At 45.3% G+C, this 12,965-nt stretch overlaps 1 protein-coding gene across 1 annotated transcript in view; it reads right to left on the reverse strand.

Moving 5' to 3' along the window:
• The window catches only part of CDHR1 (cadherin related family member 1), a 74,638-nt gene that overhangs the window by 41,855 nt on the left and 19,818 nt on the right, over positions 1-12,965 (reverse strand). The window contains exons 7-9 of the mRNA XM_063131654.1: positions 10,596-10,712; positions 7,016-7,159; positions 1,788-1,866 (exon numbers count right to left, since the gene is read on the reverse strand). Coding sequence (XP_062987724.1) covers positions 1,788-1,866; positions 7,016-7,159; positions 10,596-10,712 — 340 coding nt within the window. The remainder of the gene's footprint in view (positions 1-1,787; positions 1,867-7,015; positions 7,160-10,595; positions 10,713-12,965) is intronic.

The raw sequence follows: 12,965 nt of genomic DNA on the forward strand, positions 1-12,965 counted from the left end.
CCAGTCTCACCATCCAATCATTAAGTGCATCTGGGTGAAGGAGATGCTTGTGTGTGCCAAAGAAACGCCAAGTAGTGCCTTGTTTATCACAACAAACTAGACTTATGCTATAGATTCTTATGATGAGAAGAGTTGCTTTGTTATTAACAACATGCAATGAATCACTTAAGCTTAACTTGACAGCAATGCCAAGTTCAGTTATGCTATAACTGTTCTTGTGCCCAGGTGTGGGGGGAGGGGGTCCAGATTTTGCTGAAGGGTCTTTTGTGCAGGATGCTTTCACCGTCTGGTCCACTTTTATTGGGATATGCCAATAAATTTAGTCTCCTTGTAAGCAAACCTGTGAGTCTGGCTACTTTTTTTCTCCTTGGCAACCCTGGAAAAACCTGAAAGCCCACGGCTGGGGCAAACACCACACAACACAGCTGGACCCCACGAGTTTCCACCCCCTGGTTATCCAGGGCATCACCTCTGAGGTCTCAAGCTTCTTCCCTGTATATTAGAGTCTGGGCCCAGGAAAATTGATAACCTAGCTCAGCAGCATACTGTAGATTCAGCCAAGATCTCTCTCTCTCTCTCTCTTTCTTTCTCTCTCCTCCCTCCCTCCCTCCTTGACTCCTTTTCCTTGTGTGTCATGTCTTTATTAGATTGTAAGCCTGAGGGCAGGGACTGTCTTTTTTTGCTAAGTGTAAGCCGCTCCGAGAGCCTTTTTTGGCTGAGGAGCGGGGTATAAGTATGATAAATAAATAATAATAATAAATATAAGATGATCATAGCCCATTATGGTGCACTGAACGGGAAGGAGCAGGCAGGCAGTCTTCCTGATCCAGTCAACACACACACACACACACACACACACACACACACACACACACATTATAACTTGTAGTAAAGGAAAAGCTTGTGTCTCTCACTCCCTGCCTCGCACTGACTGAGCTATACAGCAGGCCCAAACAAATTGAAGTATCTCTTTTATACCTGACTGGGGGCTTTGCTAGACCTACCTGTTAATCCGGTTGGGAGTAGGGGTGAGCCCACGCTGCAACTAGCATGGGCCGTTGCCCCAGTCTACATGTGACACACGACGGGGTAAGGGAAAGCCCCATCACGTCAGCCATTTTTTTTTTAGGTTAAAGGGGCCATGTGTGCAGGAGCGCACCAACGATAAAGATAGGTATTTTTTTTTAAAAAAGAGTTCCCCACTCCCCCCGATTCCCCCCTGCAATCTCCGATCCCCCCACCCGCCCGCATACCATGTCCGATAACCCCCCACCCGCCCGCCATGTCCGATCCCCCCGCCTGCCCGCACGTATGCACGCCATGTCCGATCCCCCCACCAAACCACCCACCATGTCTGATGCCCCCCCATTGCCTCTGGGCAACAATCCCCCCCCCCGATGTCCCCTGGCTCTGCTCTTCCCCCCACATCTCTCACACCTGGTCCTCTCTTCCCCCCCGGCTCCTATCTCCCTTCTCCCCGGCCCGATGGGAGCACTGTGCCCAGTGCGCAGCTTCTCCCAGCTACTCGCGAGTAAGCTGCATAGCTGGGAAAAGCCACAGAACCGGCTAGACCTTCCACAGCCCCAGGCTCAGCCCGGGGCTGCAGAAATACCGGGCTACAACCAGTGCCGGTTATCCCAGGCCAACGGAGGGTTTAGCTCGGGCTGACCCCAGGATCCCCTGTGCGTCATCTGTGTTCCTCAGATAAATTATACCATAACCAAACTATCTGTTAATTCAGTGTCTGACTATTCCTTTAGGATTTCACACCAACCCCATTCACTTACCATTCATAAGGCAGTAATGAATGTCATTAGGTTTCCCTCGGTCTCCATCAATAGCAAGGACTGTTATTACCTCAGAATGCTGGAGAGAAAAGAAGGGAGGGGGGAAGTCTCTGAACAGGGATCATAGTGAGATAAAACTGCTTCAGATTGTTAATCCAAGCCAAATTAATGCAGCAACTCCTTCACATTTAGCCAGGCAGATAAGATTGGGATGCACACCAGTGGAAGAAAAAAAAAAGTTAAATTCTTGTCAGCCTTTTGTGATGTAATTTATTTGATCTTTTGTTTTCTGGATGCTAACAGCACTACTTTTTGATAGGGATGCCAAGTATTGTTTCCCTAAATTCTGGGAATTTACCTCTCTCTTCGTGCAGAGTGACTTTTTCTCTCATAGGATGTGATTTGGGACACATTGTGAAAGTGTGGCGAGAATATCTTTGTAAAGTGTCAGAAGAGCTTTGGTATGGGGCAGTTTAGAAATGCAAATTATTATTATTATTATTATTATTATTATTATTGCTGTTGTTAATCTCCTCATTTTGCCAACTGGCATGAACGAATAGCTGGACCATCTGTAGTTTGCAAGGTTAAAACATTGAAACCCTATAGCAGAGATGAGGAACTGGTGGTCGGCATGTTGGATTTGGCTCACAGCCCTGCTCCCCATCCCCCCACCCCAATACAGCAATTAGGCCTTGGCCATAGCTAGGCAGGGCAATATCCTGGGGCAATCCCTGGGATCATCCCTGTTCATCCACATGATGCACAGGGGATCCCAGGAGCAGGGAGGGATCATCCCTCCCTTACCCCGGGGTCTCGCCCTAGCCTTTGAGCCAGCTTTTCCCATGGTCTCGGGCTGATCCCAAGACTGTGGGACATCTGTGGGGGGGGGGGTTTGTCCTGGCTCCTCATGATTACTCGTGAGGAGCCTGGACACGAGCACAAGGTGCAGAGCTCCTCAGAAAAGTTTTTTTTTTTTTACAGAAAAGTAAGTTTTCTGTAAAAAATCAAAAAGAAAGAAGAAGTATATATCCTTATATTTTATCAGAGCACAGGACAAGACTGAGCTGAATTAGGTGCAAACAAGACAAGAAACTAGGGTGAACAAATGAAAAGGAGAACAAGGCTCCTGTATACTACAGTGACAAAAGAGGGCAGGGCTTCTGCAGCTTTAAATGTTGTGATGAAGAGGGAATTTCACCAGGTGCTGCCTGCATACAAATGACACCTGCTGAAATTCCCCTTTCAATACAACTGTTCAAGAAGATACAGGAGCCCTGTCCTCCTTTCCATATGGTCACCCTAAAGGAACTCAGAAATTAGTTGTAGAGGGTGTAAGAAGTGCCAACAGCTTTGCTAGTGCCTGTGAGGGGGTGTTGGGAGGGGGAGAGGTGACCACAGGGAACAACCATCCCAAATTGCTTTCCAGAGCCAACTATAAACATTTCCATAAGTACAATTATCTGATTTGAACAAGGCTTTCCGAGAAAATGGCAGAGACACAGATAACAATGGTCCCCACCATCTGTATCTCCTGACTGAAGGGAACATTTAATTGATTTAAAGAGACTGAGATAAAGATGAAGGGTTGTTTGAAGGAGAAAGTTCAACCCAGTGTGTGGTTTCTGAAAGCGCATGCGCTTCCTTTCCAGTATATGCGTCCCCTTTGGGAGTATTACTATTTATATAGTGCCATCAATGTACATCGCACTTTACAGGGATGTGGGTCACTTCTCCTGAGGAACTTACCATTTAAATTTTGACAGTGGGGGAGATACCAAAGCTAAAGAAAGGGGCAAACCAGTGTCAGAAGTGATCAACAAAACCACTGACCACCTGGTTGATCCATTATCATTATCATCATCATCATCATCATCATCATCATCATCATCATCATCATCCCACCTTTTGTCCAATGCTGGGCCTCAAGACGGCATTACAAAATATAAAACATATTTATTCCAAGGCCCAGTTGGTGGACAGGGAGATAGATACTGCATCCAAATAAATACAATACTGCCTGATTAATTTGCTCTCTTTAGGAGGGAAGCATACAAAAAAGTCCAAGACTCATTATCAGTTGACAGTTTCCTCTGAGGGAGAAAGATCTTTCTGCAATCATTTGAATAGCCTCAAAGAAAATTGGCAAAGATTCGAAAAGCTCTATAAGAAGAAATCCATTTCAATGTCTAAGAAACTGATGTAAACCAACAAACCTAAAACATGGATGGATCTGAAAAAAGCAACCCCCATTTGCAAGTTTTAATGGACAACATCTGGATATAATCATAAATAATACTAAACCTGGGAAGTGCATTTTAGTGTGTGATGTTTCCTGAAATACCTAAACTAGGAAAGATGTGTGTGTTTCCATCATTATAATATGATCATATTTTCGATAATGGGACTCAGAGTTGAGGTCATTAATGCTTACTTATCCTTGATTTCCTCAGTAGGTTCCATAAAAACAAACAAACACAGTTGTTATTATGGGTATTTCCAGATCACTGGTTAATAGCACAAGGTAAATTATTATGTTTCATAATTTTATAGCACCTTTTATTGCCAAGGATTACAAAGTGCATGAAAAACGTCTCCAGTGTTCCCAGAAATCATTCTCTCCTGCCGCTGAGACTGGGCAGGCTACAACAACAAAGGCAATGAAATATGGTACCAGCCCAGGAGATTGCAGTAACCGCAAAACAGGACAAAAAGGGTGAGAGGAGGAAGCTTCTGTAAACAGGGGCTGAAAAGCAAGCTCTGGAGCCATGGAGCTAAACCATGGCATCGGCCTAATCCCTGGATACTTTTATATCCATTTGTAGTCCTACAACTTCAATCAGGATTAACTGCTGCAAGTTGAACTCAGATCTCTGCCAAGGTTAAAACCTGCAGGTTGGATGTACTGCACTGTGCAGTGGGATTAGGATATTAAGCAGGGCTGGCTTGCCTTTCCATTTGGCAGAATGAAAGAGCTTTAGAGAATGTGTGTGCATAATCATCAGGCTACTACAACCCTATCTTCTACTTGAGTACCATACACTTGTTTTGAAGGGCTTCTTGAGCAATGTTTCTATTAAGTCATTTATGGCTCCTGTCCCCTGTCCCTTTGTACACCATCTTTCAGACTTCTTCTCATCCTTTCTTGTTTGTTCCCCTTTCTTGACATATTACCTACTAGGGATGTGCTCCGCTTCTAATCGGACCGGAGAAGCAGGAGCAGAGTGGGGGGCTTCGCCTGCCCTTAAGGCGGAGGCGAAGAGGATTGGGGGGCCGGCGGAGCGTGGCGAAGAGGATCGAGGTGAAGGCGGATCCTTCGCCTCGATCCGGAGCTCCGCCGGAAAGGTAAGTGGGGTTTACCGGGCCCTGCCGCTGTTGCTGCCGCCCATGCGGCGACGGCGGCAGGGCCCGGTAACCCCCTCCCCGCCCTTCTCTCCCTTACCTGCCTCCGTCCGTGGTCCGTCGGCGTCTTCAATTGAGCCCGTGCGGCCCAGACTTCCTGGTGGAACCACGGGCTCAATTGAAGACGCCGACGGACTGTGGACGGAGGCAGGTAAGGCACCCTCTCCCTTGGTCCCTTGCCGGGCTCTGCCGCCGTCGGCGCATGGGCGGTGACGGCGGCAGGGCCCGGTAAACCACCCCCGCCCTCCTCTCCCTTACCTGCCTCCGTCTGCAGTCTGTCAGCGTCTTCAATTGAGCCCGCGGTTCCACCAGGAAGTCTGGGCCGCTTGCGGCCCAGACTTCCTGGTGAAACCGCGGGCTCAATTGAAGACAGCGACGGACCACGGACGGAGGCAGGTAAGGTCCCCCTCTCCCTTGGTCCTTTACCGGGCTCTGCCGCTGGGACTGCCTTGAGTCTTGGCGTGCGTATGTATCCCTGGACAAGCTATCATGGTGGCGAGTTTGAGGTTTCTAAAGTGCAAATTGACGGAGCTATGGAAAGGGGGTGTGAATAGGGTGCCTGGTTTTCATAAATTCCCCAAAAATCAGGGGATGATGGGACTGCCTTGAGTCTCGGCGTGCGTGTGCACCCCTGGATAAGCTTTCATGGTGGCGAGTTTGAGATTTTTAACGTGCAAATTGACAGAGCTATGGAAGGGGGTGTGAATGGGGTGCCCGATTTTCATAAATTCCCCAAAAATCAGGGGATGATGGGATTGCCTTGAGTCTTGGCGTGCGTGTGTATACCTCCATGAGGTGTCATGGTGCCAAACTTGAGGTTTCTAACTTTCACAGAAAAAAAGTTGTATACTTTTTTAGCTTAATGCAAGCCTATTGGGGGGGGGGAAACGGAGCTCCGATCCGGATCCGGAGCTCCGAGCGGAGCGGAGTGGACATAGGCGGAGCGGGGGTGGGGCGGAGCGGCCCGCTCCGCAAATCGCGGATCTGGAAGTGAAGCGGAGCGGGGGGTCCGTGCACACCCCTATTACCTACCATGCTTTCGAAAAACTTGGAGAACTAAATGTTAATGCAGTATAAATACAATCCAGTGTTAATTAACTCAGGCCATGGCTATACCAGGCCTATATCCTGGGATCATCCCTGTGCATCCAAATGACACACGGGGATCCTGGGAGCAGGCAGGGATGACCCCTCCATTTGCCTGGGATAATCCTTAGGTCTAGTTAAGACCTATGATTCATTTTGAGCATCCATAGGTAAAAGGGGGAGCACTTTTCAGTTGCCTCTTGTATCAGAAGCTCCCCACACTCTCCTGAAAAGCTACCCTAAAGGTCAGGAGACTTCCTTCCTCAGGACAGAATTCTACGAGCTGCAAGGAAAAGCAAATCTGTAGGAATGTCTGTGGAATCTGGGTTTTTATTTCATTTCACAGATTTTTACAATCCACAGCCCCTGGAAACCGACATGGATCATATGTGTTTTGCATCTGAAAATCCATACATTTGAGGATTTGCAATGCATTGTGTGGACCAAAAAGAATGCACCCAACAAACGCACACTTCTGAAAAATGCATGCACAAAAATAAACTTTTAAAAATGTACACAGAAGTCCATATGGATTTATGTCTCCCCCCAAAATCCACGCAACCGGCACGTCACCAATTTGGCATTGAAAAATGGCAGAGGTCTGCTGAACTGGAAAATGGCACATCCATCTACCTCTAGAAATCAGCAACCCCCTTGTGCATAGGCAGAAGCCCTTTGCACCCACAGGAAGACCTCTTTGGGTCCCAGAAATACTATTTTGAGTTCCTTGCAATACTCACCGCCAGAGTGTCCTCATAGACATATCCATAGTAGGGAGTGCCAACAAACAGCGGTGGTGTGTCCTGAACATCTTCTACATTGATCGTGACAGTGGTTGTGGCTGAAAACACCTTGTTGTTACCACGAAGCTTGCCACCACCATCCTAGGATTCAAAACAGTTCCAAGATCATTATGTAGAAATTGAGCTGGGCCCCAAATCCCCAGAAAACAATTTTCTGAGACATTTTGTCAGAATTTTCTTTTTTTGAACTTCCACTGCGTTAGAAGAAGCATTATATCAAAGACACATTAAGTCCTTATTCCTCTTTACTCTGCAATAGTGAGACTACACCTGCAGTACTGGGTACAATTATGGACTCCACATTTCCAGAAGGGAATTGACAGGTTAGAAACAGTTCCAAGGAGGGCAACAAAGATGATTCAGGGACCTGGGGACATGCCCTATGAGGACAGACTGAAGGAACTTGGGATGTTAAATTTGGAGAAAAGAAGACTGAGGGGAGCAGTGTACAGGTACATAAAAGGGTGCCACAGGGGAAAATAATGGGTATAAGTTACAGCTACCTAGATTTCAATTAAATATAAGGAAATACTTCCTGACAATAAGATCTGTACAACAGTGGAACAGTCTAACTATGATGGTTGTGGGTCCTCCATCTCTGGAGGTTTTTAAGAAGAAGCTGGCCAGCCACCTCTCATGGATGGTTTAACTGGTTTTCCTGCACATTGCAGAGGGGTGGACTATATGATCTTTGTGGTTCCTTCCAACTCCACAATTCTATAATTCTATGAATTTCAGCCTCCCCTAAGAATATTTGGCAAATTTCAGCCCCCTCTCCAATTTTTTTTCTAAAGATGCTTTTTCTAGAAGGCAAAGAGGCAGAGAGATTTTAATCTCAACAAAATTAAATGTCTCTTTCCCCACTAGAAAAATAGAGAAGTAGACAAGGCAGGCAAGATGGAAAATGCCTTGACGTTTAGATCCCCTTTGTTTTTAGTTGGTTTTGTGCCTCCTTGAAATAAAACCAGATGTAAATCCATCAGAAGTCCTTTTTTAAGCTTTAAAAGGTTTGTAAATTTGAGCTTCCATTGGCCAAGTAGCAACTCAGTTAGAAAGTTCTGCTCTCAAGTAGGGCTATAGCTTAACTAGAGGCTGAGTCTAAATTTACCCAGTAACATTAAATACAGGCTTTAACATAATGGTAACACAACACTCATCTTGGCAGTCGTGTTTCTAAGGGGAAATCACACGAAGGGAGTCTCTTTCAGACTCTCCTGTGATGGTATAACCAAAGACATAGCCAAAAAACGCACAACAAAAAACGGAGTAGCAACATATGCAAATAGCCTCTTAGAGCCATAAGAGAATTGACTCCTGCTTGAACTGCAGGCACAACAATGGCAATTATAGACATTTTGGAGTATGCATTAGGAGGAGATCTTCAACACCGAAACTACAAAAACAAACAGATTATGTGGGGAAACAGTTCTTCCAGTTACAGTGTACATTGAGCCAGGAAATGCTTGTGACGTCTACTGTAGCACATAGCAGAGATAGGCAGGTTGGTAAGTGCTTTACTTTTGTAAGGAACAACACATAGCTATGATTCCATTTTGCAGCAAGGCAGAGCAGTTCATAGAGATGTACCCTCACTTGAACATGCCCACAGAGAGATAGCATGAATGATAAGCAAACCCAGTGGGGACTGGGTTTGTGTAGAAAAGTGAATTTCAGCAGGTGTCATTTGTATGCAGGCAGCACCTGGTGAAATTCCCTCTTCATCACAACAGTTAAAGCTGCAGGAGCCCCACCCTCTTTTGCATCTGGTTACTGTAGTATAGCTATGGGTTTCAGGGTAGACCATCATTGATTCTGCTGCTACAACATTACAGGGACAAGGGATGGCACGGTGCTTGTCAAATCTGTGAGCCTAGTGGATATGGATGGAAGGCAGCTAAACAGCACAGTGCAAGTTCTGCAGCCTGGATGTGGATCCAAGCCCATTGGGTATGCATTTGATTTCTGGATTTGGATTCCTACTGCTGGGAAAACCAACTAGTGGCCTGCAGGCCAAACACAGCCTGTAAAGCAATTTAACCTGGCTCTGGGCAACTTTTCCAAATTTTAATGAAGGCATGGTTCAAATTTTTTGCATACAATTTCACTTGTAGGAAAAGAACATTCTTTTCACAGGTTGTGAGGGATGGAGGCATTCTATATGCTAATGTTACCTCTCTTGGGGTGGCTGGGGGTTGTGCGTAATACATACCCAATCCATGTCTAAATGCATAATTACAGAATTTACTGCTAAGTGGTGCTCCTAACTTTGTAGAGCCACACTTAGGGCTATGAAAGGGTCAAGCTGTGTGGCAAAATATTCGGCCCCCAGGCAGGCCCCATAGCTCAGTGGTAGAGCACACACTTTGCATGAAGAAAAAGGTCCCTGCTTTCATCCATAATAGCTCTAGTTAAAAGGGCCTGAAGTAGTAAGGCTGGAAAAGTCCTCTGCCTGAGAGCTGAGAAAGCAATTGCCAGTCAGAGTGGACATTACTGGGCTAAATGAACCATCTGGTCTAACTCAGTATAAGGAAGCTTCATAAATTCACAAAAGTTGGACATCTGTAGTCTAGTGCAAGGATGGTCAGGAAGTAGATCTCCAGATTTCAACTTCCAGAAGCCCCTTCCAGCATGGCCAATGATGAGGAATTCTGGGAAGTGAAGTCTAAAATATCTGGAGGTCTACCTTCCACCAGCCTCTGTTCAAGTGTACACTCATTTATCACCACTTCTTTCAAAATGCACGCGAACATTGACACAGCCCCCCCCCTAAATCCACTCACTATGATGGAAAAGCTAACTACGTTTGACTGCCACAAACTGTTTCACAAGCATTTTCTCAGCAATAATACCTGCCCAGACCCTAAGATCAGCTCAAGAGGTCCTTCTCTGGGTATCCCCATCAAATAATGTGAGGTGGATGGCTACTAAGGACAGCGCCTTTTCAGTGGTGGCACCTCAATCATGGAATGACCTCCCCAGAGAGGCTCATCTGGTCTTTTGTGGTCTTTTCAGCATCATGTGAAGGCCTAGTTATTTTTCCAGGCTTTTTATCCCTTTAGTTTTAAAAGTGATGTTACTGTGTTTTTAGATCTTTGCACTGCTGCTGACATTGATCTTTGGTTTTATTCTGTTTTAAACTTGTAGTTTTATGTTTTATTTTACTGTGTTATTGTGTTTTATTATTTTAAGCTTTGTCTTGTAAACCCTCTAGAGAGCTTTGGCTAATGGCTGGTACAGAAATGTCATAAGATAAAATAAATAAATAAATACTGAATGATACTCAAATTAAGTCCTTCACTGTAAACCCCAGGAGAAATCACCACAAGATGTCTTGAGAATTGTTTTGATAGACTGGCAAAAGTACTGTAGATTCAGGGATAAGGAAAGCTTAGATGTCACAAGCTATTCTGGGCTTGTTAGATCTCACACCATCTCTAGCATCTGCAGCTATGTCCTATCTTGCCTTTGTACAATTTTTCTTTTAGCTGGGGAAAGCAGTCAGGAGAATATATCATACCTTTGCTACCACAGTAACAAAATATGTTCTTGATTTTTCATAGTCGAGAGTGATCCCTGTTTTGATGCGAAGGACACCACTGTGACGGTCTATAGTAAACTTATTTGTACGGATATTCTAGAAGAAAGAATAGAATGAAAGGGAAAGTTCGGAATTATACTTTACACGTTCCATTTGCTGTAAATTGTTACACTGTATTATTTCCTTTGAAAGAACAAGATATGTAGCAAAACAGAGACCTAATGGTTGCAAATGAAAGTGGGGGAAAGAACACTCTGCACACAAATGGTTTTTCAAGTGTTATCACCATGAGGTCAGCTGAATAAAGCAAAGTGCAGGAAGCACAGAATACATCCACACTAGCTGTTTTATGGGACACTCCACTCAAGCATTTTCCTGCAATCCACAAGGGCTCCCATGTTCAACCCATTGTAATTTCCCATCTACGTGCACAGTTCAAACAGAGAGCAGTAGAGTCTATGGCCACAGCTAGACCTAAGGTTTATCCTGGGATCATCCAGGGTTCGCCCCTGCCTGAGCACTGGATCCCCTGTGTGTCACCTAGATGAACAGGTTTGACCCCTGGACGATCCAGGGATAAACCTTAGGTCTAGCTATGGCCTATGAAGGGGAAAGAATGGCATTGACATGGCAAATGTCAATGGTGTAGATCTGGCCAGTGTTACCACAATGGGATGATAATGATTTGACACAAGCTGTAGGCAGGTCCGGCACAACCATAGAGGCGACTCAGGTGGCCGCCTAGAGCACCAAGGTAAGGGGGCGCGCCAACGCTGCACCCGGAAGCTGCTCTCCCACAGCGGCTCTGAGAGGGCGGCTTCCGGGCATGCCGTTCCAAAGCTGCCCCCCCACCCCAGTGTCCTGGCTTCACTTCGGCTGGGTGCCCACCCAGCCGAAGTGAAGCCACGCCTGCCCCCCCACCCCAGCATCCTGGGTGGGTGCCCAGCCGAAGCGAAGCCAGTATGCTGGGGCGGGGGCAGACGGCTTCGGAACCAGCCGGGTGCACCATGCTGAAGCTGTTCCACCACCCCAGAGTCCTGGCTTCACTTCGGCTGGGTGGTCGAGATGGCGCCCCACGCCCAGGTACGCTGGGGTGGGTGTGGGTGGTTGAAAGTAGCTCACCTGCCTAGGGCGCAAAATAGTCCGGCCCTGGCCCTGGCTGTAGGGTTGGCAAAATCTGCACCACCTTTCTCCAGCATTAACAGATCTAAAGCAATCGTAAGTCTGGCTTCAGCCCAATGCAGTATAAGACTACAGCTTAGCACTTATGGAGAATTTCAATTCAGGGAAAAGGATGATTAAAAGCCCCCCATCTCTGATAAGTTAGCTTTCCGTGCATGAGGAGTCTTTGACATGGCACTGCTTCATTTTATTTATTTAGGATGCAATCCTTGCATGTTTAACCAGGTTGCTGGGAGTTGTAGGACTATTTCCTGTCGAAACATGCATAGCATTGTGCCCTTACTTATAAAAGCATTTCTATCCTGATTCCCAGCCTTAACAATGGCCACCAAATCAGTGCACTGTAAAACAAAGCAAAACACAACAAAATACCATAAAACTGGAATTATTATTATTATTATTATTATTATTATTATTATTATTATTATTATATTATAAATGAACCCAAATGCAATCAAACAAGACTGAGACCAAAAAGAAAAAGAAAAATGACTTAAAGTGACAAGCTGGGCAAAATAAAAAAAGTCACAGGAGCTCGCCTAAAGCTTAAACGGAAGGCCTTCAAACTTGCAGTTTCTTGTGTGCATTTTGCAGTGATGCAAGTGTTTGGGAGGACTGTATTGGGCCAGGTCTACACCAAGTAGGATATAACACTTTGAAAGTGACTTTGAAAGTGTCATGGGCCCCAACAGTTATCAATAGCGTTATAAACCATTATAAAGCTGGAGTGTCGATCATGCCCTGAATATCTGAATCAACTTGGAGAGAGATTACTTTAAAAAGAAGAGCTAAACTCTTTTTAGTCAAGACCATCTTGACTAAAACGAGACTTTAGCTCTCCTTTTGTCTAAACAAGCCTTTCTGTCTTCCTTGATTATTCATGATGCTTGGTTTAAGGGTTTCTCTCCTTTCAGTGTTTTTCTTCTATTAAGAAGATTAGATGTAATCCTCCTTAAATATTTGTGCTTTCAAAAGCAGCTACTTGATTAGTGAGCTCTTCTGCATCTAATGAAACACCAAAATAAATTGGTTTACATGGATTCTTTTCTCTCTAGTTGGGTGGAAATCAAACTTACTCAGCTGTGAGATTTTTTTATTTTATTTTTTAATATTGCAAGCTCTATTAGTTCAGGTAACAGGCAACTTTCTTGCATTGAGGTTTTATCT

This window comes from Elgaria multicarinata, chromosome 8 (genome assembly GCF_023053635.1).
Source record: "Elgaria multicarinata webbii isolate HBS135686 ecotype San Diego chromosome 8, rElgMul1.1.pri, whole genome shotgun sequence".
Lineage (NCBI taxonomy): Eukaryota > Metazoa > Chordata > Lepidosauria > Squamata > Anguidae > Elgaria > Elgaria multicarinata.